This window comes from Lagenorhynchus albirostris, chromosome 9, assembly GCF_949774975.1.
Source record: "Lagenorhynchus albirostris chromosome 9, mLagAlb1.1, whole genome shotgun sequence".
In the NCBI taxonomy this organism is placed as follows: Eukaryota; Metazoa; Chordata; class Mammalia; order Artiodactyla; family Delphinidae; genus Lagenorhynchus; species Lagenorhynchus albirostris.
In genome coordinates, this window is record NC_083103.1 from 4,825,934 (window position 1) to 4,853,683 (window position 27,750).

The 27,750-nt window shown below is 54.3% G+C and overlaps 1 protein-coding gene across 8 annotated transcripts in view; it reads right to left on the minus strand.

Annotated features, from left to right (window-relative positions):
* LRP5 (LDL receptor related protein 5) overlaps positions 1-27,750 on the minus strand; it is a 108,699-nt gene that overhangs the window by 12,259 nt on the left and 68,690 nt on the right. For 6 of the 8 annotated variants that reach the window (XM_060158318.1, XM_060158317.1, XM_060158315.1 and 3 more), the window contains exons 8-18: positions 27,325-27,541; positions 25,263-25,552; positions 22,415-22,641; positions 20,968-21,152; positions 16,142-16,465; positions 14,384-14,583; positions 9,498-9,706; positions 7,898-8,088; positions 7,013-7,222; positions 4,080-4,205; positions 321-557 (exon numbers count right to left, since the gene is read on the minus strand). In XM_060158318.1, the coding sequence (XP_060014301.1) occupies positions 321-557; positions 4,080-4,205; positions 7,013-7,222; positions 7,898-8,088; positions 9,498-9,706; positions 14,384-14,583; positions 16,142-16,465; positions 20,968-21,152; positions 22,415-22,641; positions 25,263-25,552; positions 27,325-27,541 (2,416 nt within the window). Of the gene's footprint in view, positions 1-320; positions 558-1,076; positions 3,431-3,583; positions 3,666-4,079; positions 4,206-7,012; positions 7,223-7,897; positions 8,089-9,497; positions 9,707-14,383; positions 14,584-16,141; positions 16,466-20,967; positions 21,153-22,414; positions 22,642-25,262; positions 25,553-27,324; positions 27,542-27,750 lie in introns of those variants that run through there. The other 2 variants (XR_009542291.1, XR_009542290.1) reach the window with 2 other exon arrangements.

A 27,750-nucleotide genomic window follows, 5' to 3' on the forward strand; every position in this document is an offset into this window, starting at 1 on the left:
ACAGCACTGCCTTTTGGGATGGGGCTTAACCAGGGCGTAAACCATGCAAATCCAGCTGACTACTGGACTTAACTTGGGTCTCTGTAAAATTCTTGACTGAAGGAGGGAAGGCAAGATAGACCCTCAGTCTGCCTTCAAGCCAAAGTGCTTGGCGAGGCAGAGTGCAACAGCTCTCAGTGGGCCTGCAACTAACAGTCTCCCCTCCCAAGCTGAGGGGCCACGGCAGTTTCGCTCCAGGCCAAGGCTTTATGCGTGACCTGATGGAGCCCAAGCTCCAGGAGGGCAGAGAGCGCGAGCCTAGGGGAGGGGCGGGGCCTCACCGTCGCAGTCCGCCTCGTCCGAGCGGTCCTGGCAGTCAGCCTCGCCATCACAGCGCAGCCGCAGGTCCACGCACTGGCCCCGCGCACACGGGAACTGGGCGGCCGAGCACACCGGGCAGCCCTCCTCGTCGCTCTGGTCATCACACTCCGGGAAGCCGTCGCAGCGCCAGGCCCCAGGAATGCAGTCGATCTCCCCAGTGGCGCACGCAAACTGGTCCGGGGAGCACGTAGGAGGCTCTGGGGAGGAGAGAAAGACCGTCACAGGCCGCCCAGCAGGGCAAAAACTGGGCGAAACACCTCTGGGTTTCAAAGCGGGGAACACGCTCAATTCACAAGTGCTGTACCCGGTCTCCACTGCCCTGCGTCTTGTCTGCGTCCCACCTCCAGCCCCCAGTGTGTGATGAAGCTGTCCGTGTGCACGGCCTGGCTACAGGGGAGTGTCCACCGCACCCCCGCCGGAAATAGGAGGGTCAGAAAGTGGGTGGTCAGCACCCACACCTGTTACACATTTGGGGCAGCGGAGCCAGAACTCTGTGGGTGGCCAGCGAGCCCACAGGTATGGCGGGGGCGGGGGGCACCGGTGGAAGACCCGGGCACCTTGTTGAAGAGTGGGCTGAGGAAAGGCAGGTGGTGAGGATTCCACAGTGGGGAGCAGAGTGGATGAGGATGGGGTTCGAAGGCTCCCTGGTGGAGGGAGTCGTGGAAGGGTGGTGAGCTGGGAGGGTGAAGGACAGGAGATCTGGGGTCACCTCGTACCAGGTGGCCATGGCAAGTCACTTCCCCCTCGGGGTCAACTTCCCCAGTGCAGGCTAAGAATGGGCCAGACGTGCAATAGCACTCAGTGGCTACGCGCAGTGGCACTGTCCTGGAGGCCGAGACGCAGGTGGGCACGGATGCCAGGGCACTGGCAGAGAGACACAGGAGGAGCCCCTTGGTCCCAGGCTGCCCCCATTTCCCAGGGGGCCCGTCATCGTCTCTCCACTCCTCGGTCTGGAAAATCACAGGAAACTGAGCCCCAGAAACTGGTCCAAACTTCGTTTTAACGTTTAGCAACAGTTCTCAATACCCTTGAAATCTGATTAAGGAAAAAGGTGTCGGGAGTTCCCTGGCGGTCCAGTGGTTAGGAGTCGGCACTGTCACTGCCGTGCCCTGGGTTCAATCCCTGGTCAGGGAACTAAGGGACACAAGTCATGCAGCACGGTCAAAAAAACAACAAAGCTATCAGTTTCACAAAAGTATTGATTTCAAGATGTACTAAGCCTTTCAACATTTGGAACCCACATGCCTCCCCCATAACTGCGGGGTCCACACTGGGCTGAATAGGGATGTGAGATGGGGGAGGAGATGTGAGCAAAAATGAACACAAGGCCGCTGTTCCCACTGGGCTTGGCCACAGAGGACAGCCGGGGACAAAGGAGCCAACAACGGATGTGTGCTCACTGAGCCACCAACAGAGAACACAGGGATGCTGGCCACGGAAAGGTGCACGTGGACAGTGGCCGAGGCCCCGCTCCTGGACTCCAGCCCCCCACAGCCCAGCAGGAAGAAGAGGGTCCACGTGGGGCAGGCTCCAGCGGCCAGAGAGTGAGGACGGGACAGGATGGGGGTTGCACAGACCTGGGGTTGAACCCAGGCTCCCCCAGCAGCTGTGCGACCCGAGGACCCCCCAACCTCCCAGAGCCTCCGTCCCCTCGTCCCTAAAACAGAAGCAGCCACCCTCCATCACAGGCTCCTCGCGGGAGTAACGAGGACAGCGGAGAAAGCACACGCACGGGCATGTGTGAGCGAGTGTGTGCACGCGCGCGGTGCCTGGTTCGGTAATGTGCGCGTGTGCAGCATTGGCAGTGGCGCTGCTCTGCCGGTGCACGAGGCACGAGGGTCCATGGCACCTCCTGGGAACTTCAGTCAGCCCTTATCCTCCTGTGAGCCCCCAAAGCAGAGGCCAGGGACACAGTAAATACAGGCCTCTTAGGCCGTGAGGAAGGGCCTGGCATCCTCAAGTCTGAGGGCCAAAGCCCGGGGGCGGGTGACAGAGGGATGCGTCCTCCCCTGGGGAGGCCCAGGGCTGGGGTCCCAGGGAGAGCTGAGCACTCTGTGCAGCTCTCTCCCCGGCCCCGTCTCCTCCAGGGTAGCCTGGACGTCTGTGGGACCTGCACAACCACTTGGGCCCTGGGGCCGGAACTCAGAAACAAGCCACCAGGAAGCTCAGGAGGGTCAAGGTGGCCCCCACCACGGGACAGTCATGAAACATCCCCTCTGTTCTTGGCCAAGCTCCCTGGGGTTCACAGTGTGAGGTGGGGCAGGAGAAAGCTCCAGAAGGACAGGCCCATGGTCCTGCTTCCCGAGATGTGCTGAGCATATGCCGTGTGTGGGACACAGCATGGAGGTCGTGGGGGTGAGGATGAGAAGAAAAGGGACAGGGTAAAGACCGGCCCCCAGGAGCTCAGAGGAGGAGGGAAGAAGAGAGGAACACAGAAACAGCACATCCAAGGTCACCTGGGGGACCTGCAGGAAGAGGAGAGGAAGTCCTGAGGATTGGGTTTCATCATGGTGACAATGACAATTATTCCTTTTTATTACTACTGCCATTCTCACAACTAATAGCAGCTGGCATTCCTGTGTGCCATGTGTCAGGGACCATGCAAAGTACTCTGTTACTTAATAACAACCCCATCAAGTAAGTGCTCTCAATTTCTCTATTTCACAGAGAAGGAAGTGGAGGCTCAGAGAGGTGAGTGACCAGCCCAGGGTCACTCAGCTGGGAAGTGGCAAAGCTGGGATTTGAACCCAGGTCTGTCTGACACTGCAGCTTACATTCTTGGCCACTCCCTGTGCTACCTTAGGGAAGAAGAGGATCAAGGGTAGAAGGCGGAGAAAAGACAGTACTAAAAAATTAGACAAACCCACTATTGGAGACTTCAACACCTCCATCAGTAACTGACAGCACAAGCAGTCAGGAAAGATACAGACAACCTGAACAGCACTATCCATCAGCTGGATCTAACCAACATTTACAGAACACTCCACCCAGCAACATCAGATGACACATCTTCTCAAGCTCACATGGAATATTCACCAAGGTAGACCACACGCTGGGGCATAAAACATACCTGAACGAAGTTAAAAGGATAGAAATCATACAAAGCACATGCCGTGTGTGAGACACAGCGTGGAGGTCACAGGGGTGAGCATGGGAAGCAAAGGGACAGGGTAAACACCGGCCCCCAGGAGCTCAGAGGAGGAGGGGGAGTATGCGCACATACTCGCTCACACATGCGTGTGCACATGCTTTCTCCGCTGTCTTTGTTACTCCCATGAGGAGCCTGTGATGGAGGATGGCTGCTTCTGTTTTAGGGATGAGGAAATGGAAATTAATTCCACAATAATTTAATGGAACTAAACTAGAAATCAATAACAGAAAGATAGCTGGAAAATTCCCAACCATCTGGAAGTTACACAACACACTTCGAAATAACACAAGGGCCAAAGAATTATTGAGAATAATTTTAAAATATTTTAACTAACTGAAAATGAAAATGCAATTTATCAAAATTTGTGGGATGCAGCAAAACCAGTGCTCAGAGGGAAATTCATAGCCCTGAAATGCATATATTAGAAAAGAGGACAAAGAGACAGTCTGCTCAGGATACTGGATGCCACAGGGACTATGTATTAAAAGACGGTCAGGCAGCAACCTGGCAGGCAGAGAATCAGGTCCTGCTCAACGTCCCCAACAGAAAGTGCTGAGGTCACACCTACCACCACAAGTCAACAGGTTCTGCAGGAGCACGAGGTGGACTGGGCATGAGCACCGTGGCGTCCCATCACCCTTGGCAATGCAGATGTGGGAACAGCCGCCGTTGTCCCGGGCACAAGGGTGGGCTGCTGTGGAGAGAAAAGAGGGAGGGGGTCGGGTTCTACCTCCTACCTCAGGACTGTGGCCTGGAGGACGGAGGGGATGAATGCCGGGCAGGAACTCACAAGAACTGGCACTCCAGTAGGAGTGTGGTGGATCCTCTCACTTAATTCTTAGGGCAGCCTATGGAGTCTGTTTCTGTTGACACTGCATTCTGCAGATGAGGAAACGGAGGCCAAAAGCACTTACAGAACTTTCCCTACATCATACCCCAGCCTGTCTGCACCAGCTCCCACTGTGCCCACGACCATCATGCTACACTGCCCACCTGTGTGTCTGTCTCTCATGGTGTAGTGGGCCGAGTGGTGGCCCCCCAAAAGATATGTCCACGTCCTAATGCCTGGAATCTGTGAATGGGACCTTATTTGGGAAAAGGGTCTCTGCAAATGACGTAATCACGTTAAGGATCTTGAGATGGGGTCTAATTCTGAATTGTCTGTGTGGTCCCTAAATGCACTGACAAATGTCCTTATAAGAGACGACATAAGAGGTGAAGGCAGGGGAGAAGGTCATGTGATGACAGAGGCAGAGACTGCAATGATGCAGCCACAAGGAACACCGGCAACCACAGGAAGTGGGAGGGGCAAAGAACCATCCCCTCCTCTGCCTCCCCACCCCCACCTCCAGCCTCCAGAGGGAGCACAGCCTTGCAGACACCTTGATTTTGGATTTCTCCAGAACTGTGAGAGGATACATTTCTGTTGCTTTAAGTCACCCAATTTGTGGTGACTTGTTATAGCAGCTGCAGGAAACTAATACACATGGAAGTTAAAATAATAAGGGTGTTGAACCCTGGGGAACTTGAACATTTCAATTCAATTAACTTCATGTGCCCAACACCTTGACAATGGTTAGGAGGCTGGGAGGGTGGCTGAGCTCCCTCAGGTGAGAGGAAATGGCGCAAAGCACTCTGCTCCTCACCCGGACCCCCAAAGGCAAATCATAGTTTCTCCTCCTCAACCTTGAGGATTAGGTGTTTTCAAAATGACAGAGTCATGGTTTAGAGCAGGGTCAGCAAACTTTTGCCATAAAGAATCAGAAAGCGAATAATTTTGGTTTCATGGGCTAGGCCACCTACCTAGGTGACCATGACTCCTTGTCGGCCAGCCGCAAAGCAAAGGCAGCCAGGATGACACAGACCTACGGGCTGCAGAGTGCCACCCCTGGTTTAGAGTTTAGTTGTGGGACCTTGTGGGGAGGCAGGATGGATGGCCCACGTCCCAAATCAACACGGCAGAGCTCACCCAAGGACTTCCCGCCCTCACCCAAAACGAGGAGCCTCTCCCTGTCACCCTAGACCCCACACATTAGCACTCATTAGCACCCGGCCTCCAACCTCAAATCTGCTCACTGAACGTCTCCTGGCCCTTCCAGCCGCTCGGTTCCAAGGAGCTGCCGGTCAATGAGCCTGGCTTTCTGCCGACACCAGCAGGCAGTGGGTCTCGACATTGGTGGGCTCAGCATTCACCATTCTGACCATCTGCCAGCAACAACCAGGAATCGGGACTTGCTGAGGATGGTGTAAGGGGCCAGGTGAATGCAGGCTTTCCAACCCAGAGGCGTGGAGTCCCTCGGTTATCCGGAAGCTCGTTCCTAGTGACTTCACTTATCCAGGATCCAGCTGATTACCCACAAGGACAGAACCCACTGCCCAGCAGTCAACACAGAAGTGACTGATTCAGAGGTCATGCCCCTCATCCTGAGCAGGGAGCCCAACAGAAAAAAAATCCCAGTGCCTAAACTGTGGGCTCTGGCCTCAAATCCAAGCCCCATCAGGTTTATTGGCTAGGTGACAGGGGGAAGCAGTACCCTTTCTGAGCCCTACTTTCCTCAGCTGTAAAGTAGAATTATTGTGAAATAACACATATAATGTAATAATATGCTGAGCACGGGACCTGGGGTGCAGAACAGTCAACACATGGTGTGGCCAAGGCAGGAGGCCAATAGTAATGGGCTGGGGTGAGGCTGGTGGGGCTCCAGGGCCTTGAAGGCGGCCAGACCGTGGGCATCACAGGACAAGGACAGTGATGGCTCTGCTCACCCAGCTAGCAGCCCAGGTGTATTTACTGAATGAAGAGAGAAAAGCGAGAAGACAGGGGGAGAGGTAGACACTTCACACACACACACACACACACACACACACACACACACACACACACATACACACACACACACACCCCTCCATATCCACATACAGCCATATACGGAGGTGGGTAGCGGAACCAGAGGTCCCAGTTACCGACGTCGTCCCTCTCCCAGGCCCCTGGGCACAGCCAGACTGTGGCAGGCAGAATCCTAAAATGCCCCCTAAATGTCCTACCCTACTCCCCAGCTGGGGAGGATGTGAGGAGCTATTATGCCTGTGGTTTTCTTACCTGACTCAGCAGAAGGGATTTACAGATATAATTAAGGTTACTAATCTGTCGATTTGGAGTCAATCTAAAGGGAGACTCGTCTAAAACTGGGCCAAATCTAATCGCAAGCCCTTGGAAAGCGGAGTGGGTTCCAGCTGGTAGAAAAGGAAGTCAGAGAGGTTCGGTCTGTCACTGATGGGGAGAGGGCCTGGGGGTGGCCTCCAGGAGCCGAGAGTAGACTTGGCCGACAGAAAGAAAGGAAAGAGGATCTCAGTCCTACAACTCTCACATTGGCCTGTCCTCCTGCCTTATTCCAAGGGGGCCAGTTCAGGGGCCGCTGTGCTCTGTGAAGAGGCCCAGCTTCCCCTCGGCGGTGTCTGCACACACCGCTGCCTGCTGCCCACTGCCCACCCGCCACGTACAGAACTCCTCCAGGCTGATGTCCTCCACGGCGTGGATGCCGGTCAGGTGGGCGACACGGCCCTGGACTCGTGTCCGCGCATCCCCTGTGGTCTTGTCCACGCGCTCAATCATCTGCTGCTGGCGGTCGATCCAGTAGAGGTGCCTGCCCAGCACAGTCAGGCCCACAGGCTGCACGATGTTGGCATCCTCCAGGGTCAGGCGGTTGGCCCCTGCAAGAGGGAGGCGCTCCCCCTGAGTGGCGGCTGACCCCTAGAGCTCGGCCCACGCTTGCTGCAGGAGAAGGGTGGGCTGCCGGGAGCCTGGGGGACGCTGGGCTCTGGCCAGGGCTGGGGGCTGGGGCACGTTCCCTGGAATTAGGCAGATCTGGGGCCACCTCTCGGACAGCCCTGCTTCTACCTGGGCTGCCCTTCGGCCAGGGCCGTGGCCCCAGTCGCTGGCCCCCGGCAAGCACGGTGCCTCCCCTGCCCCCAGCCCACCCCAACTTCCGGAAGAAAAGCCCCTTTCAGCACTGATTCTCACTCCTCTCTGGCCCAGGGACCTCCCGGACTGAGGCGGCCACGGCAGAGGAGCTGAGAGCACGGGCACTGGAGGCAGAGCGGTCGGACTCCTCTTCCACCCGACGCTGGGGGCCCTGCACAGCTGGCTCACCCTCTCTGAGCCTCGTCGGCCCCTGCCACCTGGGGATCACTTGGGACCCATATCCTGGAACGGGGCGGGGGCACTATACATGGTAAAGCCCCAGCCCAGTGCCTGCTCGCAGTAGGTCCCCCACAAACGTGGCGGCTGCTAGGCCATGACTGATGACCAGGACGGCGGGCGTCCTGGTGGGTCAGACGTGGTGGCCGCCGAGGGACCGATCCTCGGGGAGGCTCCAGGGAGCGCACCTGACAGGTCGCAGCTTTCAATGCGCTTCAGGTCGGCGTCCACCCAGAAGAGCTTGCCCAGCGTGTTGTCCACCACGAGGGCCACGGGGCGGATGAGGCCCGTGGTGAAGAGGACCTCGCGCTCGGTGCCGTCCAGGGCCGCGCGCTCTATCTTGGCTGCTCGGTCCTGCATGTTAGTGAAGTACAGGTACCTGCGAGAGAACAGCAGGTAAAGGACGGGCGCTGCGTCCGCTACGTCCTCAGCCAAGCACCAGAGAGACCGGCCCCAGACCCTGCGGGCACCCAGCGGGGCTTCGGAAAGTGACCAGTCATACGACCCCAGCCTCTAGGGGCTGGATCCGGAGCTGAAAGGTCATGCCCTGGAGGAGCTGGAAAATGTCCCCCAAGACCTCATGTCTACCTGGAACCTCGGAATATGACCTTACTTGGAAACAAGGTCTTTGCAGATGTAACTAAGTATCAAGATGAGGCCGCCCCGGTTAGGGTGGGCCCGCAACCAGTGAGAGTGGCCTCAAGAGAGAGAAGAGGCCACACGGACACAGAGAGAAGCCCACGTGAAGACGGAGGCAGAGTGGAGGGACGCGGCCACAAGCCAAGGAGCACGCGGGGCCCCCAAAGCTGAGAGGCAGGAAGCAACCTCCCCTAGAGACTCCAGTGGGAGCACGGCCCTGCCACCCTTGACTTTGGCCCCTGGAACAGCGAGGGCATAGACCTCCGTGTTTCAAGCCCCCAGTCTGTGGTCACTTGCGGCAGCCCCTGGGACTAGTACACGCCCCCTCCTTTGATTCCTAAAGAACCGTCTTCAGTAACTGAGCCCCCGGGGGCTGCGGGGCTGGTACTCCCCGCTGTCCTCACAAGGAAACTGAATCCCTGGGAGGTCACGTCACCTGCCTGAGGTCACATAGGCAGTAGGTGACAGAGTCGGAATTTGAACTCAGGTCTGCCTGGCGTCCCCGGGCACAAGCTTCAGCACACAGTGCCTCGATGGGTCTGGTTCCCGCCCTGAACGGCAGCCCTGCGGGTACCTGAGGTGGTCACCATCCTCCTGCCTTCCACCCCCAAACCCTCCCCGATTGGCTTTATTTCCCAATCTCATGTCATGTGGTTTCGGCCCCCTCATCCCCCCGCCCTGGTCCTTCCCTTCGGGACCCTCCACATGTGTCAACGTGTCTCAGGTGCTCTCCCACCTACCAGAGAACCTGAGGGTCCATCAGGGAGCTTCAGGGAAGGAAGAAGCTCCCAGTCAGGTAGTGACCTCCCCTAGGCAAGTGAGTAACCCACCACCGCGTGGGACGCTGTGGAAGGGATGGTTGAATAGGGTTCAAGTTGGATGGGATGGTACGAAACCTATGAATCACATCCTGCCTGTGCCTCTCAGCAAAGCCCTCTCCCCTGCACAGGCTTTCAGTCCAGGCCATCCCTGGGCATCTCTGCCTCCCTGCCATGCCTGGGAATGAGCTGGTGTCTCCCTGCCCCACTCCGGCTGCAGATGGGAGTGTCGGGGGTGGAAGATCCCTCCCGGCCCGAGAGGCCGGCATTCACGGCAGGGGCCCCTGGCACACCCCAGCGGGTGCAGCACCCCACCCGCGCGGCCCCGCACCCTCGCTCGGCGTTGACGACGATGGCCCTCGGCTTGTCGCGGTCCCCGCGGAGCACCACGCCCATGGCTTCCCCGTTCAGCCGGTGGACGTTGATAGTGTCGGTGGCCTCGCACGTCCAAAACAGGGTCCGGCTGTAGACGTCCACGCTGAGGTCGTGCGGCTGCCTGTCCGGGTTCTGGCTTTGGCTCGGAGAGGTCAAAACGAAGGGCTGTAGGGTGGTAAGAAACGAGCACCGGCTAAAGTCGCGGTGGGGAGGGCGGAGGCCTGTGCCCGAGGGCAGAGCAAATGTCAGAAGCCCAACCGTGTCTGGGAACCTCTCCTTTCAAACCAGCTCTTGCCCACACATCCGCTTGAGAGTGAAGCTGATCCCCCCAACAGCCTCCAGGAGAGCTCTAGCCCATGGGCTCCGAAGCTAGGCCCCGCCACCAGTGACGGCACTGGACCCGGCGGCCTGGTAGTCAGTCACCCCACCCGGGCTGGCCAGCCTGCGCCCGCACGTACAGAGGGACCGCCCAGCAGCTGAGCGGTCAGCCCGGGATCACAGGCCCCTGGCTCAAGACATCTTCTCACTTCTTGTTTCCTTAGACTCAGACTTTTGGATTAAGGCCCTCAAATCTTTTTTTATCTTTTTTCCTTCCCTTGGATTTTTTTTTTAACATCTTGATTGGAGTATAATTGCTTTATAATGGTGTGTTAGTTTCTGCTGTATAACAAAGTGAGTCAGCTATACATATACATGTATCCCCGTGTCCCCTCCCTCTTGCATCTCCCTCCCACCCTCCCTATCCCACCCCTCTAGGTGGTCACAAAGCACCGAGCTGATCTCCCTCTGCTATGTGGCTGCTTCCCACTAGCTATCTATTTTACGTTTGGTAGTGTATAAATGTCAGTGCCACTCTCTCACTTCGTCCCAGCTTACCCTTCCCCCTCCCCGTGTCCTCAAGTCCATTCTCTACATCTGCATCTTTGTTCCTGTCCTGCCCCTAGGTTCTTCATAACCATTTTCTTTTTTTTTTAGATTCCATATATATGTGTTAGCATACAGTATTTGTTTTTCTCTTTCTGACTTCCTTCACTCTGTATGACAGTCTCTAGGTCCATCCACCTCACTACAAATAACTCAGTTTCGTTTCTTTTTATGGCTGAGCAATATTCCATTGTATATATGTGCCCCGTCTTCTTTATCCATTCATCTGTCGATGGACACTTAGGTTGCTTCCATGTCCTGGCTATTGTAAACACAGCTGCAATGAACATTGTGGTACATGACGCCTTCTGAATTACGGTTTTCTCAGGGTATATGCCCAGTAGTGGGATTGCTGGGTCATATGGTAGTTCTGTTTTTAGTTTTTTAAGGAAACTCCATACTGTTCTCCAGAGTGAAGGCCCTCAAATCTTATTGTTTTTTAAATTTAGGATGCCAGGACAATAGGTGTCCAGCACAGAGGTCCACCTCTCATAGCCTCTTCCCTGAGGGAGACAGGCCAGGGGTTCAAGGCCAGGTGAGGGTGCAGGGCTGCCCCGCAGCGCATACCAGGAGCCCAGGGGCAGGACGTGCCCCTCGCGGGGTCTGTTTTCCCCCTCACACTCCCTGTGGGTCTCCACCCTGAGCCTCTCCCAGGAGCGCTGCTGGACTCCATGCCGTCTACTGCCTCTCAGGGATGAGCCCTGGCTTTCGGAGCCACCGACAGAGAATTCCTTTAAAGGGGACCTTGTTTCATGAACTGATGCAGGAGAAGGAGAGTGCCCAGAGCTTCCCTCACGTCCCTCACAGGCTAGAGGCCGATTCCCTGGTGGATCTGGTCCCCTTGGGTTCTCAGGTGACCTGACCTGGTGCAAAGGGGCTTCCCAAGCTCCTGGGCTGCTGCCACCAACAGTTTGGATGAAAAGTTCCTCCTCTGAGAAGGGAATCATCTTTAGATGATGTTCTGATCACAGCTCATTGCAGACCCTCTTAACATACCTCTTTTCAGCAGTCAATAAAACAAGAAGTCTCCTGGTGGTCAAGAGGGGGCTTGCAGCCAAAAAGTAGCCCCCCTCCCCAGGCCCAGCCTCTTGGACTCAGCTGGAGAGGAACCACCCGCCCCCAAACACACACACAGCAGCCTCTGGTCCAGCCCCGCTGGGCAGCTGGAAGCATGTCACTCGCATCTCTGCAGGTAACAACACCCCCACCCCCGGGAGCCGTGGGCCCTAGGAGCCAGGCGTCGACTCCAGCCGGCACATTCCTTTCCCAAGAGCCACAGAGCTCTCTGGCCAAAGACCACAGCCCAGTGCAGCCGACGGCCCGGGAGTAAAGCAAGATTCCAGCTAGCCCTGGCCAGAGCCAGGCTCCCTGCGGAGGGTGGGTGTGTGGGAGCCGGGCACACGCTCATCGGAACAACCAGCTGAGAAAAAAGTGCGTGCTGTAACAACACACCACCCACGTCCCACCCCAGGCACACGGGAACGAGGAGGTACACTCTACATGGCTGGCCGGATTTATAAAACCCAAACTCCAATTTTACCATGAGGAACAGCACCAAGGCCGGTGCAAAAAATCTTAGCAGAATCCGATTCAACGTCACAATCCACACCCCGCCCCCTCCCCAGTACAAAGTGGTACTTAACCCAGTGGGAAAGTCTGCAGCAACAGCTCACAGGCGGATGCAACCCCAGCGTCCACTGATGGATGGACGGATAAGCAAAATGTCTTCTATACAGACAATGGAGTGTTATTCAGTCGTACAGAGGAAGAAAATTCTGATACCTCCTATGATGTGGATGAACCTTGAGAACATTGTGCTAAGTGAAATAGGCCAGTCACTAAAGGACAAATACGGGGTGATTCTACTTATATAAAGGACTTAGTGCTGTCAAATGCATAGAGACAGAAGGCAGGAGGGTGGGCGCCAGGGACTGGGGGGATGCGGGGGATGGAGAGTTAGGGTTTAATGGGGACAGAGTTTCCTCTGGAGATGGATGGTGGTGACGGGTGTACAACAGTATCAATGTACTTAATGCCATGGAGCTGCACGCTTAAAAATCGTTAAAATGGCCCATTTCATGTAACGTATATTTACCACAATAAAAGAATCAAAAATTAAATAGAAAAACGACAGCCAAGTAGATGATAATTAAGAATACCATCCTTGGAGGTGGGGTGGCACCCCTAATAATCAAAGCCACCAGAGGGTGGAGTTTAGCAAGAGACACAGGAAGGGAAATGAATATTTTCCAGATTAAGTGTTCCTAGAAGGGCTGCTTCTTCAAAGTCTTCCCCCACTCCTGCTGGACACCATACAAGAATGCAAAAGGACGCCTCTCCAGGGGACTTTAAGGTAATTTGTGCCCCAGCAACTTTCTCAGCAGGAAGCCATGGTCCACCAATTAACACTCCCTGTTCTCCAAAGGACTCAAAGCGCCTGTCACCTGCGCCCAGGGTGGGACGAAAGAAATCCATTCCCACCGTTTCCACCAGGCTCTGCTCCCACAGAGATGATAATCACAGCTGCTCGGGCACAGCTGGGGCCTTTACCATCAACCAAGGACACAGACGTCAAAGGACGACTTGTTAACTTTACATCGTGGGTGGATGAAGTATTTTGTCGCAAGTGAGGCCCAGTCGTACAGGCAGTACTGGCAGCCGGTTCAGGGTAGGAAAGAGAAACACCTACGTTACAGACACGAAACTCTTCTGAAAATCTCCACACACAAGCATCTGCATCGCTGTTCTAACAGTATCAAGATTTCACCACGATGACAGAAGCTGTCACACTGACCACCCGATTGAGAAAGAGACCATCGGGTTCGGTAGCTTTTGTGAAAGGCGTCTTTACAAACTGGCATGACCAGCCGGGCACGTCCTACTGGAATTCTGGCCACAGTTCCCTGTCACATGGCTGGATACGCCGGGTGTGCCCCGAGGCTGCAGTGACAGTGTCCTTCCTGGCACAGGTCACAAACACCTAACACAGAAAAGGAGTCAGTTCTGCTAGACTCACGTCTGGAAAACATGTATGCGTCCCCATGCAGTGATGTGTCAGGGACAGTCTGAGCAGAGAGCAGGTTTCGCATTCACTTTGCACAACTGCACCCAGGAGAAACCCTAGGCAAGTGCAGAGCTCACAGCAGCACCGCACCGAGCAGAGGCCCACAAACACACACGCCTCCAACGACCCCCAGCCCCCGGGCACTGGGAGCCACGCCATCCACGCCGGGGTTACAACGATACGTCCCATCTCAGACAACCCTCCTTCCGCGTTCCACAAAAACCCACAAGCTGCAACCTTCCGACCCCCATGTCCTCCGCCAGCTTCAGGTCTTTTCAGCGTCAAGAGCCATATCTGCTGGAGCATTTGTGTACCGAACCATTTACCATTCGAAGGACAGGGCCCCTGTATTGCCAGGTTCCTCTCTTTTTTTTCAGTTTGTCACTGATGGCCTTTTGAGGGCTGCACACCTAGCCCCCTTTCCCCCATCAGACCCGTGGTCTGTACTGGGCGATTCTGTACAGTGCAGGGATTTTCAGACACATGTACATTGCATTATAACAGAACTGACTATCCAACGCCCCTAAAATAAAAGATAGATCTAGAATAACCAACACCAACTATCCCTGCACAGAACCACTACGGAAAGGAAAAAAAACCCCATGGGGTTTGACGCCCACCACTGCTACTTAAACAGCTGCAAAATCCAGTTTCTACACAGAATCACAGTCTAAGGGTCTCACACGGCTCAGCCTTATACCTGGCAATGACATAATCGGAGCCCAATCGCTGTTTACCCCAAACTGTGCCCTCCTGGCACCCCCTCTGCTAAGAAAAGGGGGCGGTAGCCTGGGAGCCGCCAGTGCGAGCCCCTCGTGGAAGGGCCCCCCGCGCCCCCCCGAAAGCACGCTTACCTGGGTCCCGTCGTCCTTGGCTCGTTTGATGTTCTGGCGCCCATCTACCCAGTAGATGAACTTGTCCAGCGGGTCATAGTCGATGGCCTTGACGTTCCTCAGCCCGTGCAGCGGCAGGATGAGGTCTGGGCTGTGCTGGTCATCAGGGATCATTCGGCTGATAGCACACTTCTGGCTGAAGAGCAGGAAGGTGGTGGGTGCTGGAGAGAGGCAAACGGGGGCGGGCGCGCGTCAGCGTCTGGGAGCCGAACAGGGAGTGGGGCAGGGAGGACGGCCTTCCATTTTCTGGTAAAAAGTAGATTTGCGTGCGCACCTACGAGATGTACGTGGAAAAAGGCTGGAAAGACACAAAACTGGTTCTTGGGGGTGGACTACGGGGAATTTTATTCTCCATGTTACACATCGCTGCTGTTTCCATATTTTATAAGTGTGTGTGTTATTTTAAAACTAGATATCCACTTCTTTTCAGATTATCAAGACTTAAGTCAGAGGGAGGGAAAGGTAGTGAACATCCAGCTCCCACCCGTAAGTGTGTGTGATGCTCTGGTGACGGTGGGATTCGCCAGGGGCTTCTACGTGCTCCAGGGAATGGCTGAAAACCGTGTGACGTGAACAGTGACACCGGGAGGGGACACTCCTCAGGGCTGTCAGGACCCAGGATGTGTAGAGGCCACCAGCTGCAGCCATGTCAGAGTTACAGCTGGGCCACATGAATCCAAGTCACAGCCCTGGGTCTGCCGGCCTTGGGAGCCAGCACCCGAGTCACATCCCCTCTGGGCAGAGGGTGACCTGCACCTCCGCTTGACCCTTCAAGGTTATGGCCCCCAGTGGCAAGGACAACAGGACCAAAGGGAGCCCAAGAGTGGGGAATCCCAGGCTGTGGCCCCAGGCCCATCACATACCAGCCTGGGGCCTCGACCAAGCCCCTTAACCCTTCGAAGCTGTAGGTCCCTCATCCACATAATTGGGCCAAGGAAGCTCAGTCCTCTTAAGGCCCGGGGCTGCGAGAGGCTCACACAATGCCCGGATGACAGAGAGCTTTACAATCTGTCTAGCGCTGCACAGAGGCCGAGTTATAACTAGCTCTCTGCTGATGTCACAGGAGAAAAGCCTGCCAACAGGACACACCTGTTCTCCCTGCAGGCCCATGGGAAAATCACTCTCAGGCTCTCTGAACCTCGCTTTTCTTAGAACTGAAAGTGAAAAGGCCTACCTCGTTTAGAAGGTCGGTGTGAGGATTACACCATGGACATGAGGCCACATGCAAGGGGTCACGGCAGGGACTCTGGAGCCAGCCTGCCTGGATCCAAACCTGGTCCAAGTCTTACCAGCTGTGTGGCCTTGGGTGGGTAACTACACATCTCTGTGCCCAGGGTCCTAGTCTGTGAAATGGGGACAGTGATACTCCCTACCCCATAGGCTAGAGGATTAAGGGCCATAAAAAGCACTTGGAACAATGCCTGGCCCTAGAAGTGGGTGCTCTCCCCCAGGGACTGTTTTTCACATCCAAAGAACCTCCCATGTGACGTGCCCGCTGAGGGCTTGGACCATCTACTCGTGTCTTGATGAAGCAACAGGTCTTCCACCCAGCCTGAGCCTCCAGGTAACATTAGGCAACATGTGCAGTGCACAACCTGCCCGACTGCCCATGTGCACCAAGGTTTCCCCAGATAAAAAGCTTCTTTCCACCTTAACCGCCAGAGTCAGACTGATGATCTAATGTGGGAGTGAGGGACAGGGGCAGAGCGAGGCACTTACGGCTGCAGTTGCGGCTACTGGGGTCCAGGGTGTAATGTGAGGCACAGCTGCAGCGGTGGCCGCTGGGGACAGCGAGGCACAGCTGCCCACACTGCCCATTGTTGTACATGCAGTCATTGAGGCCATCCTGGCGGGAGGAGTGGAACACCAGGATGTCCATCACGAAATCCAGGTGGCCCTGGATGAGGGTGCGGTTCCGGCCACTGGTCTTGTCGGCTCGCTCAATGCTGTGCAGGTTCCAGTCTGTCCAGTAGATGTAATCACTGTACTGCGTCAGGCCGAAGGGGTGCGGGAGGTCATCGGCAATCACGACCCGTTCCTGACCTGCGTGGAGACACACGGGTACCGAGTCAGCAACGGCACCACACGGGCGTCCTGTGGCTGAACCAGTTCAACCTGCAGCCTGGCCACTTGCGTCGGGCTCATAAAGCATGTGACCACTTTGGGAAACGAGCAGGGTCCACTGAGGCTGGATGTGCACCTGCCCTGAGGGCAGGCAATTCCCCTCTTGCAGCACAAGAGAAATGCATGCAGCATCCACCCAAACAACACAGAAGAGAATGTGCACGGCAGCAACTATGTGTAACAGCCACAAACAGGAAACAACCCAAATGTCCGTCAATAGTAGGATGGATTAGGGACTTCCCTGGTGGTCCAGTGATTAAGACTCCGAGCACCCAATGCAGCGGGCCCAGGTTTGATCTCTGGTCAGGGAACTAGATCCCACATGCCACAACTAAGAGCCCACATGCCACAACTAAAGATCCCGCATACCGCAACTAAGAGATCCCACGTGCCGCAACTAAGACTCAGCACAGCCAAAGTAAAAAAAAAAAAAAATAGTAGGATGAATTAAAAAATGGTAGGATCTTTGGGACCTCCCTGGTGGCTCAGTGGTTAAGCACCCACCTGCCAATGCAGGGGACGCAGGTTCGATCCCTGGTCCAGGAAGATCCCACATGCCGCAGAGCAACTAAGCCCGTGCGCCACAACCACTGAGCCTGCGCTCTACAGCCTGCGAGCCACAACTACTGAGCTGGCGTGCCACAACTACTGAAGCCCGCACACCTAGAGCCCATGCTCTGCAACAAGAGAAGCCACCGCAAGGAGAAGCCCGCGTACCCCCGCTCGCCGCAACTACAGAAAGCCTACGCGCAGCAACGAAGAGCCAACACAGCCAAAAATAAATAAATAAATAAAATGTAACTTTATAAAATAAAATAAATAAAATGTAACTTTATAAAATAAAAAAATTTTTTTAAAAAGGTAGGATCTTCATACAATGGAAATGATAAAAAAGAATAAAATGATAAAATGATAAAAAAGAATAACAACAATGTGGGCGACTTTCACTGAGTGACAGAATCCAGATGCTGAAGAGCACACTCTGTGCGGTCACAGTGATAGAAAGTTCTAGAACAGCACAGCTAGTACACACAGATAGAAGTCAGGGCAGCACTGACCCGAGGAGGCTGGTGAGATTGACTAAAAGCCTTTTGAGGGCTGGAAACTTCCCTACTTTGATCTGCGTGGGAGCTACACAGGCTATGTTGATGCCTCTGTGTATGCACAAGTATCTGTATGTAAAAATTCTCCAACTTGACTACTTTTTTTTTTTTTTTTTTTTGCGGTACGCGGCCCTTTCACTGTCGTGGCCTCCCCCGTTGCGGAGCACAGGCTCCAGACGCGCAGGCTCAGCGGCCATGGCTCACGGGCCCAGCCGCTCCGTGGCATGTGGGATCTTCCCGGACCGGGGCACGAACCTGCGTCCCCTGCATTGGCAGGCGGACTCTCAACCACTGCGCCACCAGGGAAGCCCCTTGACTACTTTTTTGTACTTGACTGTATCTATATGTCAATAAAAATTTTAAATATTGATAAAACAAAACCTTCTGCCTAGCAATCTACTACAGTGGTTGAAACCAGGTTCTGGAGTCAGCCTGGGCCCCCTCGCTTCTCCCTTGACCAGCATGTGACCTTGGGAAAGCTATGTAAACTTCTTGACTCTCAGTCTCCCCATCTGAAAAATGGGTATTTGGAGGGGGGGCACGCCATGTGGCTTGTGGGATCTTAGTTCCCCAACCAGGGATCGAACCCAGGGCCACGGCAGTGAAAGCGCCAAGTCCTAACCACTGGACCACCAGGTAAGTCCCAAAATGGTTATTCGTAACAGTGCCCTCATGGGTATCCATGATAATTAAATGTAATAAATTATGATAAAAAAACAATGAGGTTCGTGATATAATTGTGATAAATATTCAATGAGATCATGCATGTAGAATGGTCAAAATGCCGGCACAAATTAAGTGCTTGATAAAAACTACGTGCAGAAGAACATTCCCCCTCTCCCCCCAAAAGAGGTCATCCTAATCTCCAGGATTTCTGAATATAGTACCTTACACGGCAAACGGGGCTTTGCAGGTGTGACTAAATTAAGGATTTTGAAATGGGGACATGATTCTGGATTATCCCAGTGCACCCAGTGCAAACACTAGCGTCCTTGTAAGAGGGAGCAGGACAGTGAGGGAGAGGCTGGTGGAGGCTATACAGCTGGCTTTGAAGATGGAGGAAGGGCCACAAGTCAAGGATGCAGCCAGCCCCCAGATGATGGAAAAGGCAATGGATTCTCCTCTAGAGCCTCCAGATGGAAGGTAGCCCTGCCCACACCGTGCTTTCATTTGGGAACGCTGGTGCCATTCTCTCGCCAGCAGCAGAGGGCTTGTGAAACGAACCAGGGTCTGATCACATGACCCGCCGAGCAGTTACACGCAGAGCACACACCTGTGTGCACCTGCTGGGACTACTGCGGCAACACGCAGGCTCAGGGCCGCATGAGGGAGGGAGAGCAGGTGCAGGGCCCGGTGACACTCGACAAGTTCTGTCCCTCCACCTGGGCATGGGTTTCTAAGTCTTCACTTGTCAAAGTGTGTGTGTTGTATGAATGCCTCACGTATGCTCTATTTCACAGTAAAAACGGTACCAGTGAAAACATATTGGTGACCTGGGGACATGCTCCTCCTGTACAGAAGTGGGAGAAAGCCAAATGAAAATCATATGTGGCACGATTTGAAATAATGTTTTCAAAATGATTTTTAAAAAGGAAAAAAGTGAAAAAAATCTTCAGAGATGAACAGTTAAAAATATTTGCTTAAAAAAATCAATCAAAAAAATTTTGAGACTGGAAAGAAATATGCCAACAGATGAATATACATTATTACTGACTGGTGAAATAATGGATAATTAAAATTTTGCTTCCTGTTTTTCTGCATTTTTAGAAATTTTCTAAGTTGATCATTTTATCATTAGAAAAAAGATAGTTCTGAAATAAAGGTGCTCCCTGACTGCCTGTCACGCACACGCTGCCCGCCCCCACTCCACCCCGGGCCCTGGACTGGGACTCGCAGTGGACTTTTCCAACAACAACGATCATTAACTAAACACTCAGAGGGCAGTGACTGTGCTCCAGACTTGATGAGAAGTGCCTTCAGTTAATTCTCACAGTAGCAGCTGTAGGAGGAAGGGACCATCAGCATTAGAGGACCGAGGCACAGAAAGGTTAAGTCACCTGGCTCAAGTCACACAGCAAGTGGCAAGGCCAGGAATGCAACCAGGATGGCGGGGCCCCAGGTTCACGCTCCTTGCCCACTCACGCCACGCCAGGCAACATTCCCACCTTTCCCTTGCCCGGGGCCTCCCCTGTTATTAACCAGGTGCTCCCTACACGCCTACGCCATTCAGTGGGAATACGGCTGAAAACGGCCTGACTGGACGCACACGACCACCCTCAACCTGCAGAGTCGAGGGGGTTTCCAGGGTTTTTGCTGCTTTTCCTCCCAGTGTGTCTTTACTCTGGGGTAATCAGGGAGCTTGATTATTTCGGGCAACCACAGCTGTGCTGTGACTGGTTTCCCACCTGGCACCAGCCTCTTGTAATTCCCTGTGGGGCTGGGGGTGGCAGTCTCAAAGACACATTCAAGCCTTGCTCTTGGCCTCATACACCAGGACAGTCAGCATGCAGGGGGGGGTGCAGCCCGCCGCAAGCAGAAACCAGGCCACTGAGCTTCTAGTCCTGGCTCTGCTCACACAGTACCTGGGGACAAGCCGTTCGGCCCACCTATGCCTCAGTTTCCTCATCTGTAAAATGGGCACAACCACACCCACCACAGGTGGCGGCAGCAGCAGTGATTAGGAAGGAAGCCAAATTCTCTCGGTCGCACAGGGCAGCCCCATCATGTGGTATCACCCAGGGGAGCTAATATAACCACCCCCTGCAGGAAGTCCAGAGTCATGTGATTTCTAGGCTCAAGTCCTGCCCTCACTGCTGGGTGGCTTGGAGCGAGGGTTTCTTTGTCTTTAACCTAATCCCAGGTGTTGAGCGGTCCCAGAACAATGCCTAGCGCCCAGCAGGTATTCAGGGTCAGATGGGGCTGTAGCACGTGGCCGTGGGGTCTGAGTGGCACCCTGTGACCTCACACAAGTCCCACGACCTCTGTGGGCCTCAGTTTCGCCATCAACGAAGACCTACGCTATGTGGTGTAGGGTCAGATTAGAATCCTGGCATGGGGTTGGCCGGGACCCGGTTCTCAGCTGATGTGTAGGGAACAGCTGTCACTGGGGTCTCTATTGACACATCTACAGCGACGGCACCAGGGGCGGAAAGGGACAACCCTCAGGAGGGGGCGAGGCTGGGTCAGCACCCGGGGCGTGGCCGCACCTCCTGTGGGGCTCGGGCCTGGCGGGCCCAAGGGCACAGCCCTATGGGGGCTGAGCACGGCCAACGCCCAGGGCAGGGACGCCCCCTCGCGGCAGGACGCACCGGCCCTCACCCAGCATGTTGGATGACTCAATCATGTTGGTGTCCAGGTCCGTCCAGTAGAGACGCTGGTCGGCGTAGTCGATGGTGAGGTCGTTGGCCCGGCCCACCTTGTCCACCAGCGTCACGCAGTTGGTCCCGTCCATGAAGGCCCGCACGATCCTGGGCTTGCCGCCCCACTCGGTCCAGTAGATGTAGCTGGAAGACATGGGAGCAGGGCGGGGCAGGCTCAGGCACGGCCACCCTCACGGCAGGGCAGGGGGCACACCTGCCGCCATCTCCTCGGCTGTGCCGATGGCATCCCTGCAGGAAGCAGGGAAGAGGTGAGACCCTCGGAGGCCCCTCCACCCCACCATCCCTCTGGGAGCAGTCACGGAGCTACATGCTGCCTCCTGGGGTCCCACAGCAGCCCCCCTGCAAGCTAAGCCCTGATATTCCCATTCGGGTGCACAGACAGGGTGACCGTGCAACATGACATCCAGGCTGGGACACCTGTGTCAGGGACAAACGCTAACTAAGCTGGACAGGATGCCAGGGTGACCGGGACGGGCAGGAAGCACGTGGGCAAATCGGGGCGTACAGTCTCCTCTCCTTAAAGAAGGTAGAAAACAAGACGCTGAGGCCAACAGGCATCGTAGGGTCAGGACTCGAACTCAGCTCTGCCGTCTCAACCAACGGGTCCTCCCTCCTCTCTCTTCAGCAGTGGCTCCGGGGAAGGAATCCCCATTCCAGAATTGTGTATGTTTTACTGGTTCTTTCGCTAAAACCTGGACCTTTCTTTTTGTTCTGCCGAAATCTTCCCTTCCCTGAAAGAGCACGTGGCAGGCAGGGTTTGGAGCGCTCCCTACACACCACTGATGCTTTATGGGTTGAGCACTGAGCGCAGAGGAAAACTCCACCCTGGCCTCTCTGGCCCCAGGGCAGGGCCCCCAGGCTGCCTGACACATAAAAGCATGTGCCCTGCAAGCTTGCAAGGTGGGTTTTAAACCGCCGCTAAGTGGCCAGCAAGAAGCAGGAGGGGAGAAGCCCAGGACAGGAGCCTAGAAAGGACTGCATGGGACTTCCTGGCCCAGCCCTGCTCTAACCAGTTATGTGACCTTCAGTAAATCACTGAGCTTCTCTGAGCCTCAGTTTCTGCATCTGTCAAATCACCCACCCCTTGCAGGGCCCCTGGATGCCCAGACGAGATGACCCCTCTGGGAGTGCCCCATGTGGTGCCTGATACAGAGGCTTCCCTTCCTGCCTGCTGCTCTGGGCCCCAGTGTCTCCTCTATGAAATGAACCAGATGACCTCCAAGGGTCCCGCCGGCGCCGGCCACCTCAAAGCTAGCAGCGGTCGTTACTGCTCCAACCGCAGAGCGCCAGGTGGGCAGCCGTCTGCCGCGGCCTCAGGTCATCAACGCACTGGCTGGTGTAGAGAGGTGACGGGGACACGCCTGCTGGACAAAAATGGTCCTTACCCTTTGGTGGGGTCCAGGGCCAGCGACCTCGGGTTGTCCAGATCCCTCCACACAAGGACCTGCCGGAACTGCCCATCCAGCCGGGCCACTTCGATCCTATTGGTCCCGGTGTCCGCCCAGTAGAGGTTCTTGCCCATCCAGTCGACGGCCATGCCTTCCGGGTAGTCGAGGCCAAACTCGATCACGTGCTCCACGGAGCTCCCGTTCATGAAGGCCCGGCTGATGGTCTGGGAGCAGGTGAGGAGGAAAGGGACACGGTTAGAAACCAGAGTTTCTGCAGATGTCTCCTGGAGCAACTACTGATCACACCCGGGACCAAATCACCAACATTCGAGGTTTTACTCTTTTTATTTTATATTTTATTTTAAGTTTTTCCCAACATTTGAGTTTTTGAAGGAACATTTGAAAAGCAGCAAAATACAACCTTTTTAGAAGAAACAATTTGGTAATACATATAAAATACATACTTCATTTAAAAATATGTAAAAATATTTTATATAATAGTATATAATTATAAAAATATATCATTATATATAAGCTATATTATATATATATAGGTATCATGACCCTTCAAAATAGTTGTAACCTTAAAAAAAAAAATCACTGTATCCTTTCACCCAGTAATCTTCCTCCTGAAACTTTATCCATAGGAATGAAAACACAGAAGAGGCTTTACCCACAGAGATGCCTGTCGCTGTGGTATCATTTGGAGTCGGAAAAAACTGGAAGAACATTTAAAATAAGGGAACGGGGCTTCCCTGGTGGCACAGTGGTTGAGAGTCCGCCTACCGATGCAGGGGACACGGGTTCGTGCCCCGGTCCGGGAAGATCCCACGTGCTGCGGAGTGGCTGGGCCTGTGAGCCATGGCCGCTGAGCCTGCGCGTCCGGAGCCTGTGCTCCGCAGCGGGAGAGGCCACAGCAGTGAGAGGCCCGCGTACCGCAAAATAAGAAAAATAAATAAAATAAGGGAACGGTTAAGTATGATAAGGAATATACGTGCACTGGAATATTTTACACGTTTAAAGAATTATGTTAAAGAGTTTGTAACAGGCTGATAAAATACCTGTTATAATGGGATGTGGAAAAAACCAGGATACAGAATTCTACGTAGCATATGATTGTGATTATGAGAAATACTAACATAGGGGAAAACTCAAAGGAAATGCAGTAAAATGACATCAATGGCTGACTTGGGATGGTGGGGATGTAGGTGTTTTTATTTTCTTCTTTATACTTTTCTGTATAATATACTTTTCTCTCTTTCTACGATGAACCCTGTGACTCTTAAAATCAGAAAAATCTTTAAGAGCCATGTAATACCAACAGTAGAATAAAAGATAGGCGATTAAACTGTTTGAGTTGTCCGGTACTTTAGAACAGGGGTCAGCAGACCTTTTCTGTAAATATTTCAGGTGTCACAGGACATGTGGATCCGTCACAACCCAGTGGCACAAAAGCAGGTGCAGACGATCCATGAGCAAGTGGGCACCAGTGTGACCCAATAAAACTTTATTGACAAAACACAGAGGCCACGGACCAGTATGCCAAACCCTGCTTTAGAAGATGAAAGAGGCTTTCCTGTATTCATCCAGGATGTTTATGTTAGCACCCGGAACAAAGAAAGAGCTTGCTAAGTAAGTGGGCGCTCGTGAGGGAGTGGGTGGGGTGAATCGAAAAATACACGGACACACAATCACTCTAGAAATGGCCACCTGTGTGTCCACTGGACCTGCTCATTGTAATCATTCGTGCTTATTTATTAACACAGGTTCACTAATGTTCTAATGGTGTGAATCGAGTTACAATAAATATTATAGTTCTTTTATTTTTTTAAATTTTTAAAATTTATTTATTTTTTTGGCAGCACTGTGTAGCTTGCGGGATCTTAGTTCCCCGACCAAGGATCGAACCTGTGCCCCCTGCAGTGGAAGTGTGCAGTCCTAACCACTGGACCACCAGGGAATTCCCTATAGTTCTTTAAAAAAAAAAACCCAAACTTTTTCTACAAGGGAATACTCCTCAGCCATAAAAAAGAATGAAATGTTGCCATCTGCAACAACATGGATGGACTGGGAGGGTATTATGCTAAGTGCAATAATTCAGACAGAGAAAAACAAATACTGTACGATATCACTTATACGTGCAACCCTAAAAAATACAACAAACTAGTGAATACAACAAAAAAGAAGCAGATTCACAGATACAGTGGTTACCAGTGGGGAGAGGGAAAGGGGAGGGGCAACGTCACGGTAGGAGAGTAAGAGGTACAAACTATTAGGTATAAGATAAGCTACAAGGATATATTGTACAACACGGGGAATGTAGCCAGTATTTTATAATAACTATAAATGGAGTATAACCTTTAAAAATTGTGACTCACTCTACTGTGCACCTGTAACTTATATTGCACAGCAAGTAAACTTCAATTTTAACAAACCATTAAAAAAACAAGGGACTTCCCTGGTGGCGCAGTGGATGGGACTCCATGTTCCCAACACTGGGGGCCCGGGTTCAATCCCTGGTTGGGGAACTAGATCCCACATGCATGCCGCAACTAGGAGTTCGTATGCCACAACTAAGGAGCCCGCATGCCGCAACTAGGAGTTCATATGCCACAACTAAGGAGCCCACGTGCCGCAACTAAGGAGCCCATGTGCCACAACTGGGGAGCCCGTGAGCTGCAGCTGAGGCGCCGCCTGCCGCAACTAAGACCCCACACAACCAAATAAATAAATTTTTTTTTTTTTAAAAAAAGGAAGAAAACCTTTTTTCAGCCTCTGAGGCGATACCATCACCAGGTAGGTATTCACGGGAAAGGTGCACAGGGAGGACGCCCAGCTGCCGTACCTTTAGGCTGACGTCAGTCCAGTAGATGTGATGGTTGGACACGTCAAAATCCAGGGCAGAGGCCTCCTTGACGCCCGTGAGCGGGATGGCCACGTCGTTGTTATTGGTGTCCAGGGAGATCCTGTGGATGGCGGCCCGGCTGGTGAACACGAGGAAGGCCTCGGGGACGATGCAGGTCTTCATGTCACTCAGAAGCTCCAGGCCGATGGGGCAGCCGCACTTGGCGGCGCGGGGCGTGAAGAAGCACAGGTGGCTGCAGCCCCCATTCCTGTCTGCACATGGGTTGGTCCCTGGACGGAAAGACACAGGCTCTAGACGCCAGAGGCCCAGCAAAGAGGGGGTGGGCAGTGGCTCCATGGTTGTACGAGGCTTCATTTCTGCCAGACGTCACACAGGGACAGCAGGTGGGTGGATGGAAACCCAGGGCCTCCCCAGGCACGGGGAAGGCACGTAACAACGGCTGGCTCTGGGCCCAGGGCATCTCCGCACTTGGACTCCTCCATCCTCATGGCGACCTGGGGACAATCGCACCCCCTGCCGCCCCCACCCCGCCGGGCCTGGACTCCCGGCCTGCTGACCGGGCCGCAGCCCGAGACGCCACCCAGACAGTTCCTCCTCCCGTTTCCGGCACTCTCGGTGCCCTCGAACTCAGATGCACCCAGGACGGCCAAAGGCGCCTCTTTCTTATTGTAGCAGACTGTACTTAGCATTCGTGTATTTTTGGCCAGGCCGTTAGTCTCACTGATCTGCTGCAGTGCTGTTAAAATTGGCTTTAATTTAGTGTTAAGTATTTCAGCTAGAAAAAGAATCCTCTCCCCCATCTTTCCCAGTAAATCCCTACATGAGAGAGAGGGAAAGAGGGAGGGAGGGGTCCAATTTCTCAACTTTAAATCACACCCAATGGATATATCATGTTTCTTATCTCTAGGGTTTTCTTTTTTATTTTTCAGACACTCACTAACCGGGGGACCTCACGTTCCACAGTGGATGAGGAACGTGTTTTCAAAGGCGCTGGTAAACTAAGTGTGTTGATTCCATCGCCTTGTCTCAGGAGTGCAGGCTGTGACTAAAGGCCTCTCCCAGAGACCAAGATGCACTAGATCCCCCCAGGGTCTCCGTCCACGGCCTCACCTCCAGGCCTTTGCTCAGCTGTCCCTTCTGCCGGGCAAACCCTGACCCCCACCTGCTCCCTAACTTCCAAGCTCAAGTGCCCTCCCTCATATTCTAACACCTCAACTGTAGTCACCAGCCTGGCAGCAGAGCTAACTAAGGGGTGTCTCACCCACTAGACTTAAGGGCAAGCACTGGGGCCTCTCTGGTCCTTCCTCCCTCCCTCCCACCAGCAAAGGGTTGCTGAGTGTCTCTCATGTGTAGGTGCAGTGTTAGGTGCAGGGCCCCAGCTGGGGACAGGGTCCCTGCCGCCACAGAGCCCACAGTCCCGTTCCCCCATCTGTCCTCCCACCACAGCTGGACACCACTGTCCCCAGTGTAGCCTGTCGACCTGCACTGGGAATCATATTTATAAAGAGGCAAATCCTTGTGTTAAGGGGGCTTTCTGCAGATCCTGGCTTTCAGATAAAAGGTGTGTGCTTGAGGGTCCAGCCTGTCACACTGGACAACAATCACAGCTCAGCCCAGCCACGAGGTCAAGGCAGACCCGGGCATGAGTCCTGAGCTCGGCCACCCATTAGCTACACGGCTTTGCCACCCTCTCCCCAGCGCAAATAGGGCCACGTCGTAATTCACGTAGAGGGCTGCCCTGGGCACTAAGGCGCTTAGCCACAGCCTCGCACACAGCAGGCGCTCCGCAAGTGTTAGCCATCGTGAGAACAGTTATTGCCAGCAGTGCCCAGTCACCATGCCTGGTCGATACCCCACCCCCATGCCACTGGTCCTGGACCAATATTCTCACCATCTCCTGTGCTGTCCAGCCCCAGAGTGGTGCCCCAGCCGGTCACTTACACCCCCAGCTTTGGCCTCCAACTGGGCTGCCTGTGCACCAAAAGGGCAGCCACGAGCCTGTGGCATGGCTGACCCACGGCTGGAGGCTGACCCGACTCACCGACGGCCTTGGCCACATTCACAGCCTTGAGCCCCATCAGGTCGGGCAGCTGGTCGATGATGACGTCCCGGCTCGCCTTGACCTTGTGCACGCGCTCGATGCTGCGCCGCTGCCAGTCGGTCCAGTAGATGAAGTCCCCCAGCAGCGTGAACCCGAAAATGTGTGGGAGCTTGTCCTCCAGGAGCGTCCGCCTCTTTGTCCCGTCGATGTTGATCACCTGCAGGATGGCAGACGTAGGGCTGAACCAGCCACGGGCCTGAACTGCCTGGAACAGGATGGGCCCCAGCAGCGTCTGCGCCTGCCGAGGCCACCTAACAAAGCCACGGCTCACTGGGGCAGCTGGATGAGTGATGTTTTCAGTGATGGGGCCATTCAGGGGGTCTTCCCCACTGCCTCCCCTACCTGGGGATGGATGCTGGGCTGAGA